The sequence below is a fragment of the Gekko japonicus genome, unplaced genomic scaffold (assembly GCF_001447785.1).
Source record: "Gekko japonicus isolate JY-2015 unplaced genomic scaffold, Gekko_japonicus_V1.1 scaffold761, whole genome shotgun sequence".
NCBI lineage: Eukaryota > Metazoa > Chordata > Lepidosauria > Squamata > Gekkonidae > Gekko > Gekko japonicus.
The window spans coordinates 408,053-425,335 of record NW_015177030.1 but is presented as its reverse complement, the minus strand read 5'-3'; the positions used below and the strand labels follow the sequence as shown (position 1 = coordinate 425,335).

The 17,283-nt window shown below is 54.6% G+C and overlaps 1 protein-coding gene across 1 annotated transcript; it reads right to left on the bottom strand.

The window, feature by feature from the left end:
- Nucleotides 1–922: 922 nt before the first annotated feature.
- On the bottom strand, nucleotides 923–16,882 carry NYAP1 (neuronal tyrosine-phosphorylated phosphoinositide-3-kinase adaptor 1). The gene is made up of 6 exons (XM_015427888.1): nucleotides 16,686–16,882; nucleotides 4,933–5,222; nucleotides 3,070–4,341; nucleotides 2,091–2,297; nucleotides 1,439–1,548; nucleotides 923–1,180 (listed from the first exon to the last, which is right to left on the bottom strand). The coding sequence occupies exons 1-6, from the start codon at nucleotides 16,880–16,882 to the stop codon at nucleotides 923–925; spliced, it is 2,334 nt and encodes a 777-aa protein (XP_015283374.1).
- Between the last annotated feature and the right edge of the window lie 401 nt (nucleotides 16,883–17,283).

The window sequence follows — 17,283 nt, the reverse complement described above, 5'->3', positions numbered from 1 at the left end:
AAAGTCTGGGTCCCCTTCCTCCAGTTTGCAGGACGAGAAAACTCTGATGTCATAATTTCACTGCCAGACTGGGAAATTTTTGCTTATTTTATTTTGCAAGCTGATGGAGACGGCCCCCCCAGTCAGAGATACAGATGCCAATGAAGAAGCGGCTAAGTCCTATGGGGCTGCTATGAAGGGCCTGCTCTTCTCTTCACCCTGCCCCACCCCTGGGGAGGGAGGGACAGACCGCTTGTGTTCAGGCATCCCAGCTTTAAGTCCTATCTCTGACCAGGAACTGGCCAACCAAACGGCCTGGCAGGTGAAGTGGGAGACATTGTGGCCACTTCAGTCTGGAGAACTCTGCATGGCAACGACGTCCCCCTCCCCCCCCCGGTTCCCACCTTCCTCCCCAGCGATGTAAGAAAACCCCCGTGAGAACCTGGAAACGCCCCGGTACTCGGAGGCCTCCCTCTTGGCAGAGACAACGGGGCCATGGCTGCCCTTCCCACAGCTATCGTGCTGGCCCCCCTCCGAGAAAGACGAATGGCAGCATCTTATGGGTCGGTTGTTGGCACAGACGTGGCTGGTTTGGAGGGTGAGGGCAAGGGGTGCCAGCTGGCAACCTTGCCCCCACTCTAAGATGCAGCCGCCTGTGGGGTGGGCCTGTGGGGCAGCCGTTTCCACAGAGGGTCCTTGAGGCGAAGCAACGGATTTTCCATGCTGGTATTCCCAGCGTGCTGCTTTCAATCCTGGATCCTGGCCAAAGAGCCATTTGCCCTGCTTCACCAGCAGGGGGCAGCACCCAAGCAGCCCATGGTCTCTGGTGAGTCCCAGGCCAGGGGCCCACGGGCAGGGCACCACGCTGCCAGCAGTTAGCCCTGCACCGTGTCCGGCTCGGCTGGCACAAGGCACCGGTTCCTCGGGGCTCAGCCCCGCGCCATCATATGGCTGTGTCCCAGAGCACAGTTTGCTGGCGGCGGCAGGGGGGTGTCCCAGACTTGCGGTTCTCTGTATTCCTCCGCCAGCTGGGCAGGATTGGCATGCTCTCCTGCTTGCAGAGGGTGCGCTCGGGGCGATGCCGCGCCTTGATCTCCTTGCACACGCACCGCTTGCGCTCGATCACCTCCAGGAGCTTGCCGTCCCGCTCGCGGGAGCCCTGGAGGGGCCCGGGGGCTGGCAGCGGTGCTTGCTGCAGAGCCTGTGGGGAAAGGGCACTGTGAACGGGGAGGTCAAGGCTTCACTACGGGGCAGGGCTCCCTTCCCTCTTCCCCTCCACCCACCCACTCGGGCTCAGACCCCAAAGAACCCAGATCTGAGGGAGGAAGGATGTTGGAAGTCCAGGCTTCTGCTTTTTGCAGGCAGGCAGGCCGGCCTATCTGCCAGGGTCTCTCTCTCAGCCTATCCCCCTTCCACAAGGCCCAGAGGCTCTCTGCCCCGCCCCTCCCTTCCGCCGTACCAGACTGGCCGGGTCTCGGGGATGGCTACACGGCCTCTGAGTGTGAACCACGGCGTGTCGAACACCAGAGGTGGATGCGGAGCGGCCCAGGAGGTAACCACCAGTGAAATCTGGGAGGGGGGAAGCAGGAAACACACCCTTCAGCAATGCCACACCCTTCACTCGGCCCCTCCCTGTGTGGGCCCAGAAGGTTACTCATCTGGCTGCCAGTCACATGGGGCAAAAACACGGCCGGGAGCCACAGACCCCGTATGCTGTCCCGTCCCTGGCGAAACATCATAATCTGTCCCCCACCCCCCCAAAAAAATTAAGGCACAATCTGGGGGGGGGGGAAGGGGCCTTCCTCAAAGAAGCCCCCCCCCCAAGGTAAGGCAAATCCAGCCTCAAGAACAAGGAGGCAAACGCCTGCCTCTCCCCCCTCGCTCTTCCTCTCTGCGATGCCGCCTTGCTCTCTGCAGTCTGTCCTCATCTGAAGGTCACCTGCTTCTCTGCAGCTGCATCAGACGCAAATTCCGCAGCCCAAGAACAAACAGGGATCCCTCGCCCTAAACCCTCAGAGCCCCTTTCTACAGAGAGGACCCTAGCCCAGAAACCTCTTCCCTTCCAGGGCCTGTCCTCCCACCCCCAGACCTGCACACCACAGCCGCCTCACCTCCGTTCCGGTGACAGGCGGGAAAGGTTTGGCAGGGAACAGGCAGGTTTGTCCGTCCCCCGGGCATCTTGACCGCGATGCCCTCAGGCCCCAGCATGCGGACGGGGATGCCGGACTGCGTCAGGCCCGGCCCGGCCTTCTCTTCCTTCTCCATCCTGGTGGGGGCGCTGTCACTCTCCTCAAAAGCTTTCGGGCCATCAGGAGCCTCTGTTGGGGCAAAAAGGGGGGGCTCAGCAGAGAGCAGACCCCCGTCTCCCCTGGGCCCCCCCCAGAGGGGAGAGGCCGTTTCAAACTGGGACGCAGGCAAAATGGGCCCACCACCGGCTGCAGCCCCCCATGGCTGGGATCCAGCAGAAGGGAGCCCCCCCCAGAGCTTGGACAGGGTGGCCATGCCCTGTGCTGAGCACCAACACCCCCCCTGAAGAAACAGCTGTCTTGAGACAAGGAGGGAAGAGGCGCCGGCCCCTAGGAAGGAAGAGAGAACTCCAGGGGACTTGTCTCTCAGCAGTTACAGGCAGGTGTCTCCAGATGCTTCATCCACTTATTCATTCAAACATTTACAACCTGCCTTTCATCCGCTTGTATTTATTTATTTCTATCTTGCTTTTCTCCCCCGTTGGGGCTCAGAGTGGCTACTGGAACCCTCCTCCCATTTCCCCACAACAATCTGGTGAGGTAGGCCAGGCTGAGAGTTTGTGCTGGGCCCCAGATTTGTGCTAGGGGTGCCCAGGGTCCTAGTCTGCCACTCTACCCACTACTCCATGCTGGCTCTCTTTCAGTGGCAGCTGGTAAGACACAATTTAAACCACCACCACTTGAAACAAGGCCAAGCCCCAGCTAATACCGTCCCATGCCAAGCCCTGGCAAACCAAACGGCTTTGCAGGGTCCCCTGAACATCAGCCAGAGGCAGGCTGACCCCCCCACCCCCCGGGCTGAGAGCTCCTCTTCCCCGTCCCCCAGTTTGCAGCCCATACTCACTTTCTGGTTCTTTCACCTTCCGGTTCACATAGCCCATCCTTCTCTGCAGCACCCACCCAAAGGCTTCCTCCTCTCCCGCTGGGCGGGCGCACTCTTCACCGGGCAGGAGGTGGGAGCAGGCAACGCTGGTGAATGCCCGGTCCTGGAGTGGGAGCTTGACCGTGGAGGAAGCCTTGGCGCCCACGTTCTTGATGCTCTCGTATGCCGGCGGGCGCTTCAGCCCCACACAGGGGGCAGGATAAGTCCAGACCATGCCCAGGGGTGGAGGCTCAGGCAGTGTGCACGCCCTCTGGGCCTGCCTGCAGGTGGGCACTGTGGACGGGCGGGCACACAGCAAGCCATGCAGGACCGAAATCTCCTTCTCGGTCTTCTGCTCCATCGGGGCCGTGTGTGTGGTGACCTTGACGGCAGAGTAGACCATGGTGTAGGAGACGGCAGGCTTCTCTTTGACAGGGAGCATGGAGGGGGTGGAGGCTGCCGGGGTGGAGGCTGCCGGGGGGGCCTGCTTGGCTGGGGGACAGATCATGCTGTGGGAATTGGGGAGCTCCTTCTCGGCTTTGCTCTGGCCAGCGGGCTGGGGGGGCAGTGGCGTGGAGTGGCTGCGGGCGCGACCCGAAGGGCCCAAGGCTGTACCCTCACCAGCCCTCTGCTGATGGCTGGGAACCTGGGGCGTCATCGGAGCAGCTGGGGCGTCCTTGGCATGGCACGGGATGGGCAACTTCGACCCTTCTTGGCTGGGGCCTTTGTAGCCCTTCTTGCATTGTGGAAAGGCCAGCAGAGGGGGGCGGTGCTGCAAGAGGTTGGGGAATGGCGGTGGGATCTCACATGGGGAGGTTTTGGTGCTGGGCGCCGCCTTGGCAGCCTCCCGCCTGGCTGGATGGTGGCGCGGGGAGGCCGGTGCCCCACTGGGTCGGCATTCGCCCCCTTCTTCTGGGAGCGGATACTTCATCTCTTCGTAAATGGCTTCGCTCTCGTCAGAGTCCTCGTCCGCTGCGGCTGGCACTTGAGAGGGTGGCCCGGGTCCTCGGAAAATGTCTCCCACCATCTCGATGTACACCGGCTCATCCTCCTCGGCATCGGAGCCTTTGGCTTGAGTCTGAGAGAAGGCGCGGCCGTAGCGCTGCATTGCCCCGCCCAAAGGGGGGCCGGGCAGCCTGCCTGCATACGCCTCATCGAATGAGACGGACAAGTGGGTGTTGGGGCTACGCTTGGGCTTCTGGGGGGGCACCTTGCGCCCCAGCTCCCGACCGTCGGAACTGGACTTTTGGGAACCTAGCGTGGAAAAGAAACACAGAAGACAGTCTTGCCGGGCAGGTGGACGGGAGAGGGAGACTGACAGGTGTATGGGTGGGTGGGGTTTACAGAGGAGCCTGTTTTCAGTGCCCGGGTCCAGCCCTGCGGGATGGAGAGTCACACGAAAGTGGGAAGCCAATCACCAGACCATGGAGCCAGCGCAGCCCAGCAGACTGAAGGCTCAGTCTGGCCTGGGAGTGGCAAAGGCCTGTGGGTGCCCTCTGGGCCCGGGAGGTGGATCTGCCAGTCAGAGGGTGTGGCCTCCAAGTGGGCTGGAACCTGGTACAGGAGTCCGCCTCACTCCTGCAAAGCCCTCTGCCCTGTTCCGAGAGGCGGCGCACAAGTGTGGAATCGGAGCCCGGGATGGTCCACACCAGTGCTTCCATTGCCCTTGACCCATGCCCTTCTGAGCCCCTTGAAAGGGCAGAAGGGAGCCCCGTGTTTTGTTCTGCACTGGCACAGACCCGAAGGCAAGCAGGGTCCGTGGCCTCAGGGCTCCGGCAGCCTGCCTTGGTGGTCTAACGTGACCGGGGGCCCTCGCTGGGCGTTCTGCCGCCCTTTTCCCCTTACCTCTTCTGCCCCCCACAGGCTCCAGGGCAGTCTTGGCCTCTGCGCTCAGCTTGGTGCTGGGATGCCGCTTGGGCTTGGCGGGCGGCTTGCGAGAGCCAGCAGCCCCGTCTCCTGAACTGCTGTCCACACTGCCCACGGAGTGGCAGGAGAGGGACCGGGGGGCCATACTGCTGGCACAGGGGTGTGGGGCGTGTTCTTGCGAGGCAGGCATGGTCATGAACCCCATCCTGAAGTGGCGGCGGAAGGAGGCCACGTCCCGCGCCTTCCCCACACCAGGCTCCTTAGCTGAACTGCAAGTGAGAGGGGGAGAGAGGGGAGGAAGAGTTACCAGGAGGATGGACACTGGCAGGAAGACCCTCCGCTGGTGGTCAGAAACCCCCTCCTGCAACTGCCGAGTGGTGCTAAAACCATGCCTGCAAAGGCCCAGGGACACAGAGCAGACACCACCATGCCTAAAGGACTTGTAGACTCCCCTGGGCAGACAGGAGTGGACTCGGTTTTCTAAAGGTGCCCCCAATGGTCCACAGGGTCCCCAATGCTGGTGATCGCTGGTGCTCACCAAATTTATAGAGACGCCTCTGACAGTTCCCCAACCCTGGAGAGGAGACCAAGCAAACGGACATTAGGAAATGCCCCTCCTTTTGGAGTAACTCCCGGGGCGGGGCAAGGGGAAACACGTTAGTGGGCTGCAGCAAAGACCAGTGGGAGTCCCGCAGCCCCTGAAAGACAAACAAGGATTTATCCCAGTGGCCAGATGCTTCCATGGAGCAGAGCCCACGGGGTGAGATCCAGCCGGTTCAGCTGTGCATCCGACAAAGCGAGCTCTAGTCCACCGGAGTTCATGCAGGAATAAAATCTTGGCAGTCTTCAAGGTGCCACCAGATACTTACTTACTTCACCTCATTCAGGGGATCCCTGTCCCATGAACCCCCTCGGAAGGTCCTGATTTCTGGGAAACCATTCTCCACACACCCCGCCCAAAGCCCTGCCATGGCTTGCACGGAGGAGGACTATCAGGCAGGGCTTAGTTGCTTTGCTTTTCAAAGGCAGTCCAAGGCTTCTAATTTCAAAGTCCCACGTTTGTTACTTAAAATAGCCAGTTACGGTTAATAACTCCTGGGTCCTTAGGGTGCTGGGAAGCAGGGTGGCCAAGAGAGGTCCATGCAGACCTCCCTGCAAGGGTTCACCCCCAGCCCACCAGCCTCATCTCTCACAGAGGTGCAGCCTCCAGGTCTTCTGAATCCATCTCCCCCACCACCACCACCACCGCTAGCTGTGGACATCAAAGAAATGCACCAGAGTGCATCAGCCTACCGCCTGGCAAAACACCAAGTGCTGGGAGGGGCCAGCCCAGCCTGCTCCTCAGTTCCCGCACAGGAACCCACATGAAGCTGCCTGATACTGAATCAGACCCTGGGTCCATCAAAGTCAGTCTTGCTTACTCAGACTGGCAGCCGCTCTCCAGGGTCTCAGGCAGAGAGAGGTCTTTCACATCATCACCGACTGCCTGCTTTTTTAAACTGACGCTGCCGGGGATTGAACCTGAGACCTTCTGCGTGCCAAGCAAAGGCTCTTCCACTGGGCCACGGCCCCATGCTCCCCCCCCCCCACAGACATAAGAACATAAAATATAAGAGAAGCCAATGTTGGATCAGGCCAAAGGCCGATCCAGTCCAACACTCTGTATCACACAGTGGCCAGAAATACCAGTGCCATCAGGAGGTCCACCAGTGGGGCCAGGACATTAGAAGCCCTCCCACTGTTGACCCCCCCAAGCACCAATATGACAGAGCATCACTTGCCCCAGAGTCCCTATCTATACCTTGTGGCTAATAGGGGCCACTGATGGACCTCTGCTCCATATGCTTATCTAATTCCCTTTTGAAGCCATCCATGCTTGTAGCTGCCACCACTTCCTGTGGCAGTGAATTTCAAGTGTTAATCACTCTTTGGAGACAAACCAAGTAGTACCCAAGCTGGGCTCCACAGTGGCAACCTGCAGCGGAGTTGGGCATGTGTCAACAGATGCTGGGCTCCGGTTCCTCCCAAGACTGAGAGGTCTGGCTGATCCCACTGCCAGCCTCACGCCAGAGCTGGCCAAGGCAGGGCAGCCGTGCCAGGATTCACAGGCAAGGAAGGAGGCAGCCTTCCTGAGAAGTGGGAGAGGCCAATCCCCCCCTCCCCTCACGCTGCCTTGGCTTCCCTCCCTCGCCCCACACACCCATGCCAACCTGAGCAGGGCTTTCCCGCATGCCCTCGCCTAAGCCCACCTCGCTCAGATGAGCCTGGGCACATCACCCCAGCACTGACGCTCATTCTCGGTGCCAAGCAATGACGCCACTGGTCCAGCCTGGAAAGAGCGGCCCGCTTTGGAGTGGCGCCGGACTGCTGTTCAGATTTCAGACCGAGATGCGGTTGCACACCGCTGGCCCCCCAACAGAACCCGTCCAGACTGACCTGGAACTGACCTGCCTTAAGGTATCCACAGCCCCCAGCCCACCCCCGCCATGGATCGGTCTCACAGCCCGGCATGCCTGTCTTCCCTTCCTACACACCCTACTTTCCTAGCAACACCTCTTTTCTTCCCAATCCCCCCCCCCAATTTCCAGGTTTCATTCACTGGAGTGCAGGGGCCTGGGTACCAAAAACATGAGGATGCAGCAGGATACTGGCTGGTGGCCCAGCCGTTTCCATGGAAACTGCATCTGGGTGACCTGCAGGAGCCAAGCATCAGCTGCCTGCTGGTGTCTTAACCCTTCACTTACTGCAGACCCGGGTGGGGGGAGCCACGCCTGCTCGCCTGGTTTGGTCGGGACAGGACAGAGGAGTTACCTGTGCCGCCAGCACAACCCCAGACCCCACCCACCGGCTTTGCCTCTAGCGAAGGAGGCCACAAGGCCACTGCGGAGGGAGGGACCTTCCCCCCTTGCCAGCAGGGGAGGGAGAGGATCTCAGCCTACATGTGGTATTGCATGTTCTTCTGTGTACCTGTTCAAGCAGGAAGCCGGCAAGCTTTTGAGCAAAAGAGAGCCCCACGGACCCGGAAATGCTCAGTGTGGCAAATACATGAAGCAGACGCATGCATGAGAGCACACAGGAGGAAGCCCCTTTGTACTGGATCAGACCATCCGTCCTTAAAGGTCAGTCTTGAGCACGCAGACCGGCAGTGACTCTCCAGAGTCCTTCACACCAGCTGATCCTTTTAACTGGAGAGGCTGCCGGGGATTGAACCTGGGACCTTCTGCATGCAAAGCAGAGGATCTCCCACTGAGCCACCATGGCCCCTCCCTGTCTGACAGCCAAAGAGGACCTAAGAGGACAGGACTCGAATACGTGGAAGGAAGAGAAGGCCAAGAATTCTTCACTCAAAATCTTTTAAGCTGGAGGAAGATCCATCTCAGCTAAGAGTTAGGACAGGCTTCCTAAGGCAAGACAAGCAGCAGAGAGGCTGTGGAACCCTCTCCTTCAGTGGTGGCTGCTGAGACCTCCCTGCCTTGCCCCCCCCCCCGGCCCACACGTTCTTGGATTCTCTGGCCTTTCGGCTTCCTCAACTGGCAGCCTCTCCCCCCCCCCCCCCCGGCCGGGCCTCGCCCGCCCTCGGTCCCCCCCCGCAGGACTGGCCTTGCTCTCCCTTGGGACTCTGTGACCTTGCTGGTCTTCTGGGGTGGTCAACTGTGTGTGTGGATGAAGGCTACCTGGGCCAGCTGCTTTCTAATGGCATCAGGGCGCCCCCCCAGCTCTCGGGGTGAGAAACAGTTTGGGGTTCACAATTTGGGCAGAAACTCCTTTTTATAATAAGTGTGGCTTCTTGCATTTCAGAAGTTTGCAACCCGTAACTTAAGAAGTCGGACTCAATCAAACCGGGGGCCCTGGGCAGAGAAACGCTGCCTGCTTGCCCTTTCCCCCAGTGGTGGTGGGTGCGGCTAGGAACGCCCCTGCCATGGCCGCCAGGAACGCTGATGCTTTGTGCCCTACCCATGTGCCCTTCGCCAGCAGTGCCAGGCAGCACATGCAGCCAGGAGCACGAGTGCCAAGGCACTCACAAACAGGCGGGGGAGGATGTCAGCGCAGGCACCGGACTGGTCAGCAGGCAGTCAGCGGCAGCGGGTCCCACCAGAACCTACGGGCCACGGCAGCTGCCCCACCTCAGCATATGCTGGCGCTGGCCTGGAATCGAACAACGGCGAGCACTCCTTTCTCCGTCACAGCTGCCCAAAGGCAGGCAGGCAGCCAGCCAAGAGCAAGCGTCCCCTCACATCCTCCAAAGAGGCCTGGGGGCAGGTCCTGTCAGGTACAGTTCTTCACCTGTAAAAGAGGATCATGGGCAGCTCACCTCACAGGGGCTACGACGGTGGCAGAAGCAAGGCCCGGCACTTTTGCCAAATGGAAAGAAGGACACTGCGGATGGTCAGCGGAGTCCGACTGGCTGAGGCCAGGCAGGTCATGCATGCTCTCCTGAAGCATCAGCCCGCCGCAGCCACCTCCAGTGCTTTGCCAACCCTCCGCACCCCACACAGAAGCCGGCCAGGCTTCGACTTGCGCCTGTGTTCCGACAGGGCTTGGCCCCAGAACCTGTTTTCCGTGCCAGAGCAGAAGCAGGCTCCATCCCCAGCACCTCTCACATTTCAGCCACAAAGTGCTCCCCTCTCCCACCCTTTCCTCCAGTCTAATCCCCTCTCCCCCTCAGCTGACCCAGGGGGCAGGCTCCGGTGGAGAAGAGCACTGGGAGGGGCTGCAGCGGAGCTCAGGACGGGGCGTGTGGCTTTTCGGAGGAGGGGGGTGTCCTGAAAAAATAAAGCACAATCATTGGCTGTCTCTGTCTCTTCCTGGCACAAAGCAACCCAAAATGATTCTGACATCAAATCAAGCATATAAGAGACTTCTTCATATTTGTTTGGCCCTTTTCTGTTTGTAACATTTTAGGCCTTTTGTTCAATGTAACATAAAAAAAATCCTGTGCTTAAACATACGCACGCACACACGTGCGCACACGGGCTTTTACAAGTTATCTCTCTCTCTGTAGATACAGATAGATCTCGGAAGAAGTGAGCATTGACTCACGAAAGCTCATACCCTGCTGAGACTAACATGACTACCCCTCTTTTTCTAAATGGAAAAGTCCCCAACTGTTCAGCTTTCCCCCCTCCTCGGAAAGGCGCTCCTACACCTTAATCACCATGGTTGCCCTCTTCTATACTTCTAGCTCTGCAATGGCCTTTTTGAGATAGGGTGACCAAGTTCTGGTACACGGTTTTCCAACTGAGGCCGCACCACAAATCTACACAGGTGTACTATAATACTGGCTGTTTTATTTTCAGACCCTTCCTAATAATCCCCAGCACACTGCTGCACTTGACATTTTCACCGAGCTCTCCCTATGACCCCAAGGTCTCTTGCCCTCTCAGCCTCGGCAAGTTCAGGTCCTATCAGTCTGTACTTCCAGGATTTTTTGTTCCACTGTGCATCACCTTACACGCACCTACACTGAACTCCATTTGCCACCCTACTGCCCAATCACCAAAGTTAGAGAGATCTACCTGTAGCTCCTCACAACAACCTTGGTTTCCACCATCCAGAATAATTTGTATCATCTGCAAATTTGGTCACTACACTGCTTGATCCCAGATCATGTATGAACAAATTAAAGAGCATCAGTCCCAGTATTGATCTTTGTGGGATCCCTGCGAGAACTGTCAACTTATCCCATGACTGTTAAATTTACTCAGCAGGTTTTGGTGAGGTACCGTGTCAAAAGCTTTTTGGAACTCCAGGAATATGGTGTCTAGTGGATCACTCTTAACCACAAGCTTGTTAACCTGCTCAAAGACCTTCAAGAGGCTTGCGAGGCCAGACTTCCCTTTTCAGAAACCATGCTGATTTCCCCTCAGCAGTCTTTGTTCTTCTATATGCTTAATATTTATACATTTATTTATTGAAATATTTATGTCCCACCTTCCTCTGTGGCTCAAGGCAGCTTACGATAACAGTTAAAAACTTTTTCAGTAAAACCCCAAAATAACAGTTTCTGCCAGCTAAGCCTAACATGTATCCCAGGTAACTGGCCTGTAATCCCCTGGATCTCTTCTGGACCCCTTTTTGGTGTAACATTTGCCACTTTCCCATCCACTGGTACAGACACCAGTTTTAGTTACAAGTTATATCTACCAGTTAGCAGACTTCACATCTGAGCTCCTTTAGAACCTTCTAGTATATGCCATTTGGAGCTGGAAACTCTGTCGTTTTCATTTGTATAGTGGTCCTAGAACCATTTCTTGTCACTTCAATTTGTCCCAACTCACCAGACATGCTTCTCAAGAACAGCAACTCCAGCTACGGGTTCGTGATTCACATTCCACACAATGAAAACAAAGAATTCATTCTTGTATCTGACAAAGGGAGCCTTGACCTCCAAAATCTTGTTGGGCTCTAAGGTGCTACTGAACTCGAATTTGGTGCTTCTACTGCAAACCAACCTGGCTACCTGCTGAAAGGATTCATTCAGTTTCTCTACCATCTCCCTGTCTCCCTTACAATAGTCCATCCATTCCTTTGTCATCCACAGACCCAGCGGCCTCCTTGGCTGGTTTCTTGATCCTGATATAGTTGAAGTGATGCTTATTGTTTATCTGGATGTTTTTCACAACCCACTCCTCAACTTTTCCTTATGCTTGCCTTATTGTCAATCTACATTTCATTTTGTTTCTGTGCTCCCTCATGTTCACCTTGCTCAGTGAGACCTTCCACTTTTTCAGTGAAACCTTTCCCCCTTTTATGGCTTCCTTGACTTGAGTCATTAACCATGTTGGCATCCTTTTAGACTTGGTGGTATATTTCCTGAGTTGAAAGATACATTTTATCTGGGTCTCAGTTAATGTGACTTTAAATGGTTTTCAGGCATGCCAGAGGGATCTGACTCTTTTGATTCTCATTTTTAAGAAATGGGAGAATTATCTCCTGATTCTTATTTTTAACTTCCTTTTGACTAATCTCCACATTTTTCCAAAGTTCCCCCTTTGAAATCAAAAGCTCTAAGTTTGGACTCTGGGGCAACTTTCTATTAACATGAATTCTGAACTTAATAGCCTTGTGGTCACCATTCCCAATTAGTGCAACCAAATTTACATCTCACACCAGGTCTTGACCCCCCACTCAAAACCAAGTCCAGACTTGCTACGCTTCTAGTTGGCTCCGTGACCAACTGCTCCACTGCACAGTCATTTATGATCGCAAGAAATCCTGTTTCTGTAGCATGACTTGAACACACATTTGTCCAATCACTGTGAGAGCTGCTGAAGTCACCCAGTATTACAACATTTTGCACTTTGGTCATCTCCCTTATTTCCATCTCTGTCTCAAGTTCTGCCTCATAGTTTTGATCAGATGAATGATAGTATACCCCCACATTTTAAAGGATTCCTTAGTGTCCAGTATTTTCACCCATAGTGATTCCATGGAGAAACTTATTCCCCAAATGTTTCCTGGTTTACATGATTCTGTGCTGTCCATGTAAACAACAGACTTAGAATCATAGAATGTTAGCATTGGAAGGTACCTTGCAGGTCATCTAGTCCAACCCCCTGCATTCTGCAGGAGCATAGCCGAAAGAGAGCCCTACAACATACCCGAAAGATGGTCGTCCAGCCTCCGCTTGAAAACGTCCAGCGAAGGAGCATCCACCACCTCCCGAGGCAGTCTGTTCCACTGCTCAACCACTCATACAGTTAGGAAGTTTATCCTGATATTTAGCTGGTAACAACTCCCTTGTAATTTCCACCCATTAGATCTAGTCTTGCAATCCGGAGCAAGAGAGAATAGATCTGCTCCATCTTCTACATGACAGCCCTTCAAATACTTGAAGACTGTAATCATGTTCCCTCTAAGCCTTCTCTTTCCCAGCCTAATCATACCCAACTCTTTCAGCCTTTCCTCATAAGACTTGGATTCCAACCAATGTTCCCTCTAAGGTATGGAGTCCTGTAAGCAAAACTTCTACTTGGTGAGTGACTGGTATTAAAGTTGTGAGCAGGTGATTGGGCGACTGCATCAATTCGTTTGTTCTGGAGCCCTCCTTCCTGAGCTAAGACAAAAATGTGTGAGCCAAAGGCTAAAAAGCTGTGAGCTGGCTCACACTAACTCAGCTTAGAGGGAACCCTGATTCCAACCCTCTCACCATTGGTTGCCCTCTTCTTGCATTACTAAGTTCAAGTGAATGTAAACCAGAAGAACTATGGGTTGAAACCAGAGATGTTATCAAGGAAGAATGTGTAAAGATTATTCCTGTAGCCAAAAGAAAAGCCTCAATGAATGACTGATAAAACTCTTTAAAATTGCTAAAGTTGGACAAGAAGCAAAAGTAAAAGGAGACAGAAATGGAATCAAGAGCCTAAATGTAGCGTTCCAGCAACTCACACTTAGAGACAAAGAGAACTATTATAATGACCAATGTAAAGAAATAAAAGAAGAACAAGAGGTCTGTTCCAAAGATCCAAGAAATCAAAGGGAAATTTAAATCACAGGCATACTGAAAGATCAACACAGAAATACATTAATTGAACATGTCAAAATAAAAGATGGGAACAATGCACTGAAGAACTGTACAAAAGAGACGAAAGGATGACAGATTCCTTCCAAGAAGCATCTTTTGAACCTACAGTTTTAGAAAGTGAAGTGAGAGCTGCAATGAGAGCAACTGGAGAAACAAGTCACCAGGTGTAGATGGGATATCCATAGCTATCCCAAGCCACAGAACCAGAGTCCATCAACATCCTAACAAGACTGTGCCAACAAATATGGAAAACAAAACAATGGCCCACAGCCTGGAAACGTTCAATTTACACCCCAATTCTGAAAAAGGAGACATCAAAGACTGCAGCAACTATTGGACCACTGCATTTATTTCTCACATGAGTAAACCGATGCCAAAATCCTGCAATAAAGACTGTTACAGTATATGGAATGACAAATGCCAGATTTTTCAAGCTGGATTCAGAAAAGGAACATAAGAACATAAGAGACGCCAATGTTGGATCAGGCCAAAGGCCCATCCAGTCCAACATCCAGTCTGTCACACAGTGGCCAGAAACTAGAGATCATATTGCAAATTTACATTGGTTCCTGGAGCACGTGAGAGAATTTCAGAAGCAAATCAATTTGCGTTTCATAGATTACAACAAAACTTTTGACTGTGTGGATCATGAAAAGTTATGGCTGGCTTTAAAGGAAATGGGGGTGCCACAACATTTGACTGTTTTGATGCGCAATCTATACTCCAGACAAGAGGCCATTGTTAGGACAGAATATGGAGAAACAGAATGGTTTCCAATTGGCAAAGGTGTCAGACAAGGATGCATTTTATGTGTCTATCTGTTCAATCTGTATGCAAAACACATCATAACAAAAAGATGGATTAGATTTAGATGAAGGTGGAGTAAAAACTGGTGGAAGGAACATTAACAATTTGAGATATGTTGATAACACCACATTGTTGGCAGAAAACAGTGAAGACTCAAAATGACTACTGATGAAGCTTAAAGCAGGATTACATCTGAACATCAAGAAGACAAAAGTAATGAGTACTGCAGAACTGTGCAACTTTAAGATTGATGTTGAAGACATTGTTCAAGATTTTCTATTCCCTGGCTCCATCATCAACCAAAAGGGAGACTGGCACCCGAGAAGTCAAAAAGAGATTGAAGCTGGGCAGGGCAGCCACGAAGGAGCTCAAAAAGATCCTTAAGTGTCAGGATGTGTTGCCCGCGAGCAAGATCAAGTTAATTCATGCCATAGTTTTCCCCATTACAATGTATGCATGTGAAAGTTGGACAATGAAGAAAGCTAACACAGGAAGAGATTCCTTTGAAACGTAGTCGGAGGAGAGTTTTACGGATGCCCCGTGGACCGCCAAAAAGACAACTTAAACGGGTTCCAGATCAAATCAAGCCTGAACTCTCCCCTAGAAGCTAAAACGGCTAAACTGAGTCTATTGTGCTTTGGTCACATTATGAGAAGACAAGGTAACAATGCTTGGAAAAGGTGAAGGCAGCAGGAAAAAATGGAAGACCCGACATGAGATGGATGGACTCAATGAAGGAAGCCACGAAGGCCCTTCGTTTGCAAGGCCTGGGCAAGGCTGCTAGAGACAGGGCCTTTTGGAGAACATTTATTCACAGGGTTGCCATATGTTGGAAGCAACTTGACGGCACTTAACTTGCACAAACGCTGTCTGTGACACACAGAGCATGACCGCCCCAGATTTGTCCCTCCCTTGACCTGTTTCACTAGAGTTTATATCCAGGGATAAACGTGCCCCACTGATTTCCCCCCGTCCCACCAGGGGTCTGAAAAGCCACTAAGCAACGAGGCCTCTAGCTTCCCCATCCCACCTCGGGGACTCCTAGCGCTGGCATCTCAGCACCAGTACCTCTCTAAAGTTCCCGGCCTCTGTCACTGCGCCCCACACCCCCCACCCCGGTTTCCTCACATGGCCTCCTTTACCGCCCTACTCTCATTCGCACGTTCTAGCCCACTGCCAATGACATTTCCCCAAGGATTTACCACACCATCCCTTTGGGATAAGTTGTTCTGAACCAGAACCTCCTCAGCTCCCATCAGCTTTCCCCCAGTCATTGAACATGGCCGCAACGTCCTTTTGCTATGAAGTGCCAGCAGCCCAATTTCCTTTTGGTCCCCGTCTCTTTTGTACAGGTTCGTCTTTGTCTTGTCCCAGAAAGTTCCTCAGTGCCTAATAAAGCTAAACCCTTCCCTCTGGCACCACATTCTTGTCCAACGTGGGACTCCTCACCAATGCTCCCTCTAAGCTACAGAGTCTCGTGAGCAAAAATTCTTCTTTGCGAGCGACTGGCATTCAAGTTGTGAGTGAGCGATTCAGCTACTGCATAAATTGGTTTGCTCTGGAGCCACATCCTTTCTGAGCTAAGACAAAAATGGGTGAACCAGGGGCTAAAAAACTGTGAGCTAGCTCACACTAACTCAGCTTAGAGGGAACACTGCTCCTAACCTGTGTCTGTCCAGCTGGCCCTGGAGCAAGCAGCAATGCTGAGAATGTTACACAGGGAATCTTGGTCTTTAGCCTTCTGCCTTGTAACCTACATTTTCCCTCCCCTCTGGGACCACATAACTATGTTTCCCAGCACCATTGGTGCCAACACGCTTGACCCCTCTGCCGCAATAGCTACCAGCCTATACAGACAACGGGTGACATCCACAGGCTTCATGCCACGCAGGCAAGTCACCCCTCAGAGAACCCACGCTCTCTACATTCTTAATGATCAAATCTCTCACAACTAAGAGCACCCCCCCACCCCGAAATAAGAATGACAGAAACATCTGCATCAGAACAGGTCTCGTAAGAAGTTCGCCACAGATTTGCCGGGGAAAACCAGACCTATCCTGCCTGGCCCTTTTGGGGATTACTTACTCTACCACAATGGGGAGCATTTAACATGCGGGGAAGGGAAGTCTTTCAAAAGTCAGGACAGGTGTTTTTTTTTAGACTTCCTGGTTCAATGTGGCGCATTCCGAGCACCGCACCTGCGCTTGGACTGCCCCCGCTTGAGGGGACTTGGCCCCCCCCACCCGGCTGCCCCCCCCCCCCAGTTTGGAGCAGATTCCACCCCAGCTGGGGCGCCTCAAAGCAGGCGATTTAAAGCCGCCCCCTAGAGGCCTCCCGGAAGGGGCTGGCGTTCTGGCTTTAGCAAGGCCGGATCCCAGGGGCCCCGGAGCCTGCCGCTTACCCCTTCTTGGGCTCCTCGTCCTTGCTCTGTTTCCACTCCACCTTGCTCTTGCGGTACAGCAGGTTCATCTCGTTGTGCAGCTGCTCCCGGGCCTGGGGCTGGTGCGTCTGGCTGAGGGCCCGGTAGGCCCAGCGGCCCCGATCCTCCACGAACTGCAGAAACACGGAGATGAGAGCCTCCTGGGGGCTGGCATTCATCTTCCCGGGGCGGGCGGGCGGGCGGCGGGGCGGGGAGCGCCCGGCGGGGGGGCGCAGCTGAGGGAGAGAGAGGATGTTAGGGGGACCCGAAGGCCTCTGAGCCTGCACAGAGCGCTCCGCCTTTGCAGCAGGCCGCCGCGACCCAGCCCTTCGGGCGCGTAGCCGAGCCCCGGGCCTGGCCGCCCTGCCCGAGGAGCCGCGTGCGCCTACCTGCTATCTGGGGCCGGCTCGGCGGGGCATGTCCTGCGGCGGGCCCCCCCCTCTGGCCAGGGGCGGCTCAGGGCATGGCGGCGGCGGCGGCGGCGGGCGAGCAGGCGGGTCCGGGGCGCGGCCGCTACGGGGGTCGCCGGTCCATGCCGCGCCGCTCCGGGGCCTGCCGCCAAGGGTGGGGTCCTCCTTTC

What these genes read in the sequence shown, in the direction of transcription:
- NYAP1 (XM_015427888.1), bottom strand. Translation starts at nt 16,882, where the DNA reads ATGAATGCCAGCCCCCAGGAGGCTCTCATCTCCGTGTTTCTGCAGTTC. An exon ending in GAAGGTGAAAGAACCAGAAA is followed by an intron (nt 2,298 to 3,069) that starts GTGAGTATGGGC and finishes TTGCCCCAACAG; the next exon opens with AGGCTCCTGATGGCCCGAAA. An exon ending in CCCGAGACCCGGCCAGTCTG is followed by an intron (nt 1,181 to 1,438) that starts GTACGGCGGAAG and finishes CTTTCCCCACAG; the next exon opens with GCTCTGCAGCAAGCACCGCT.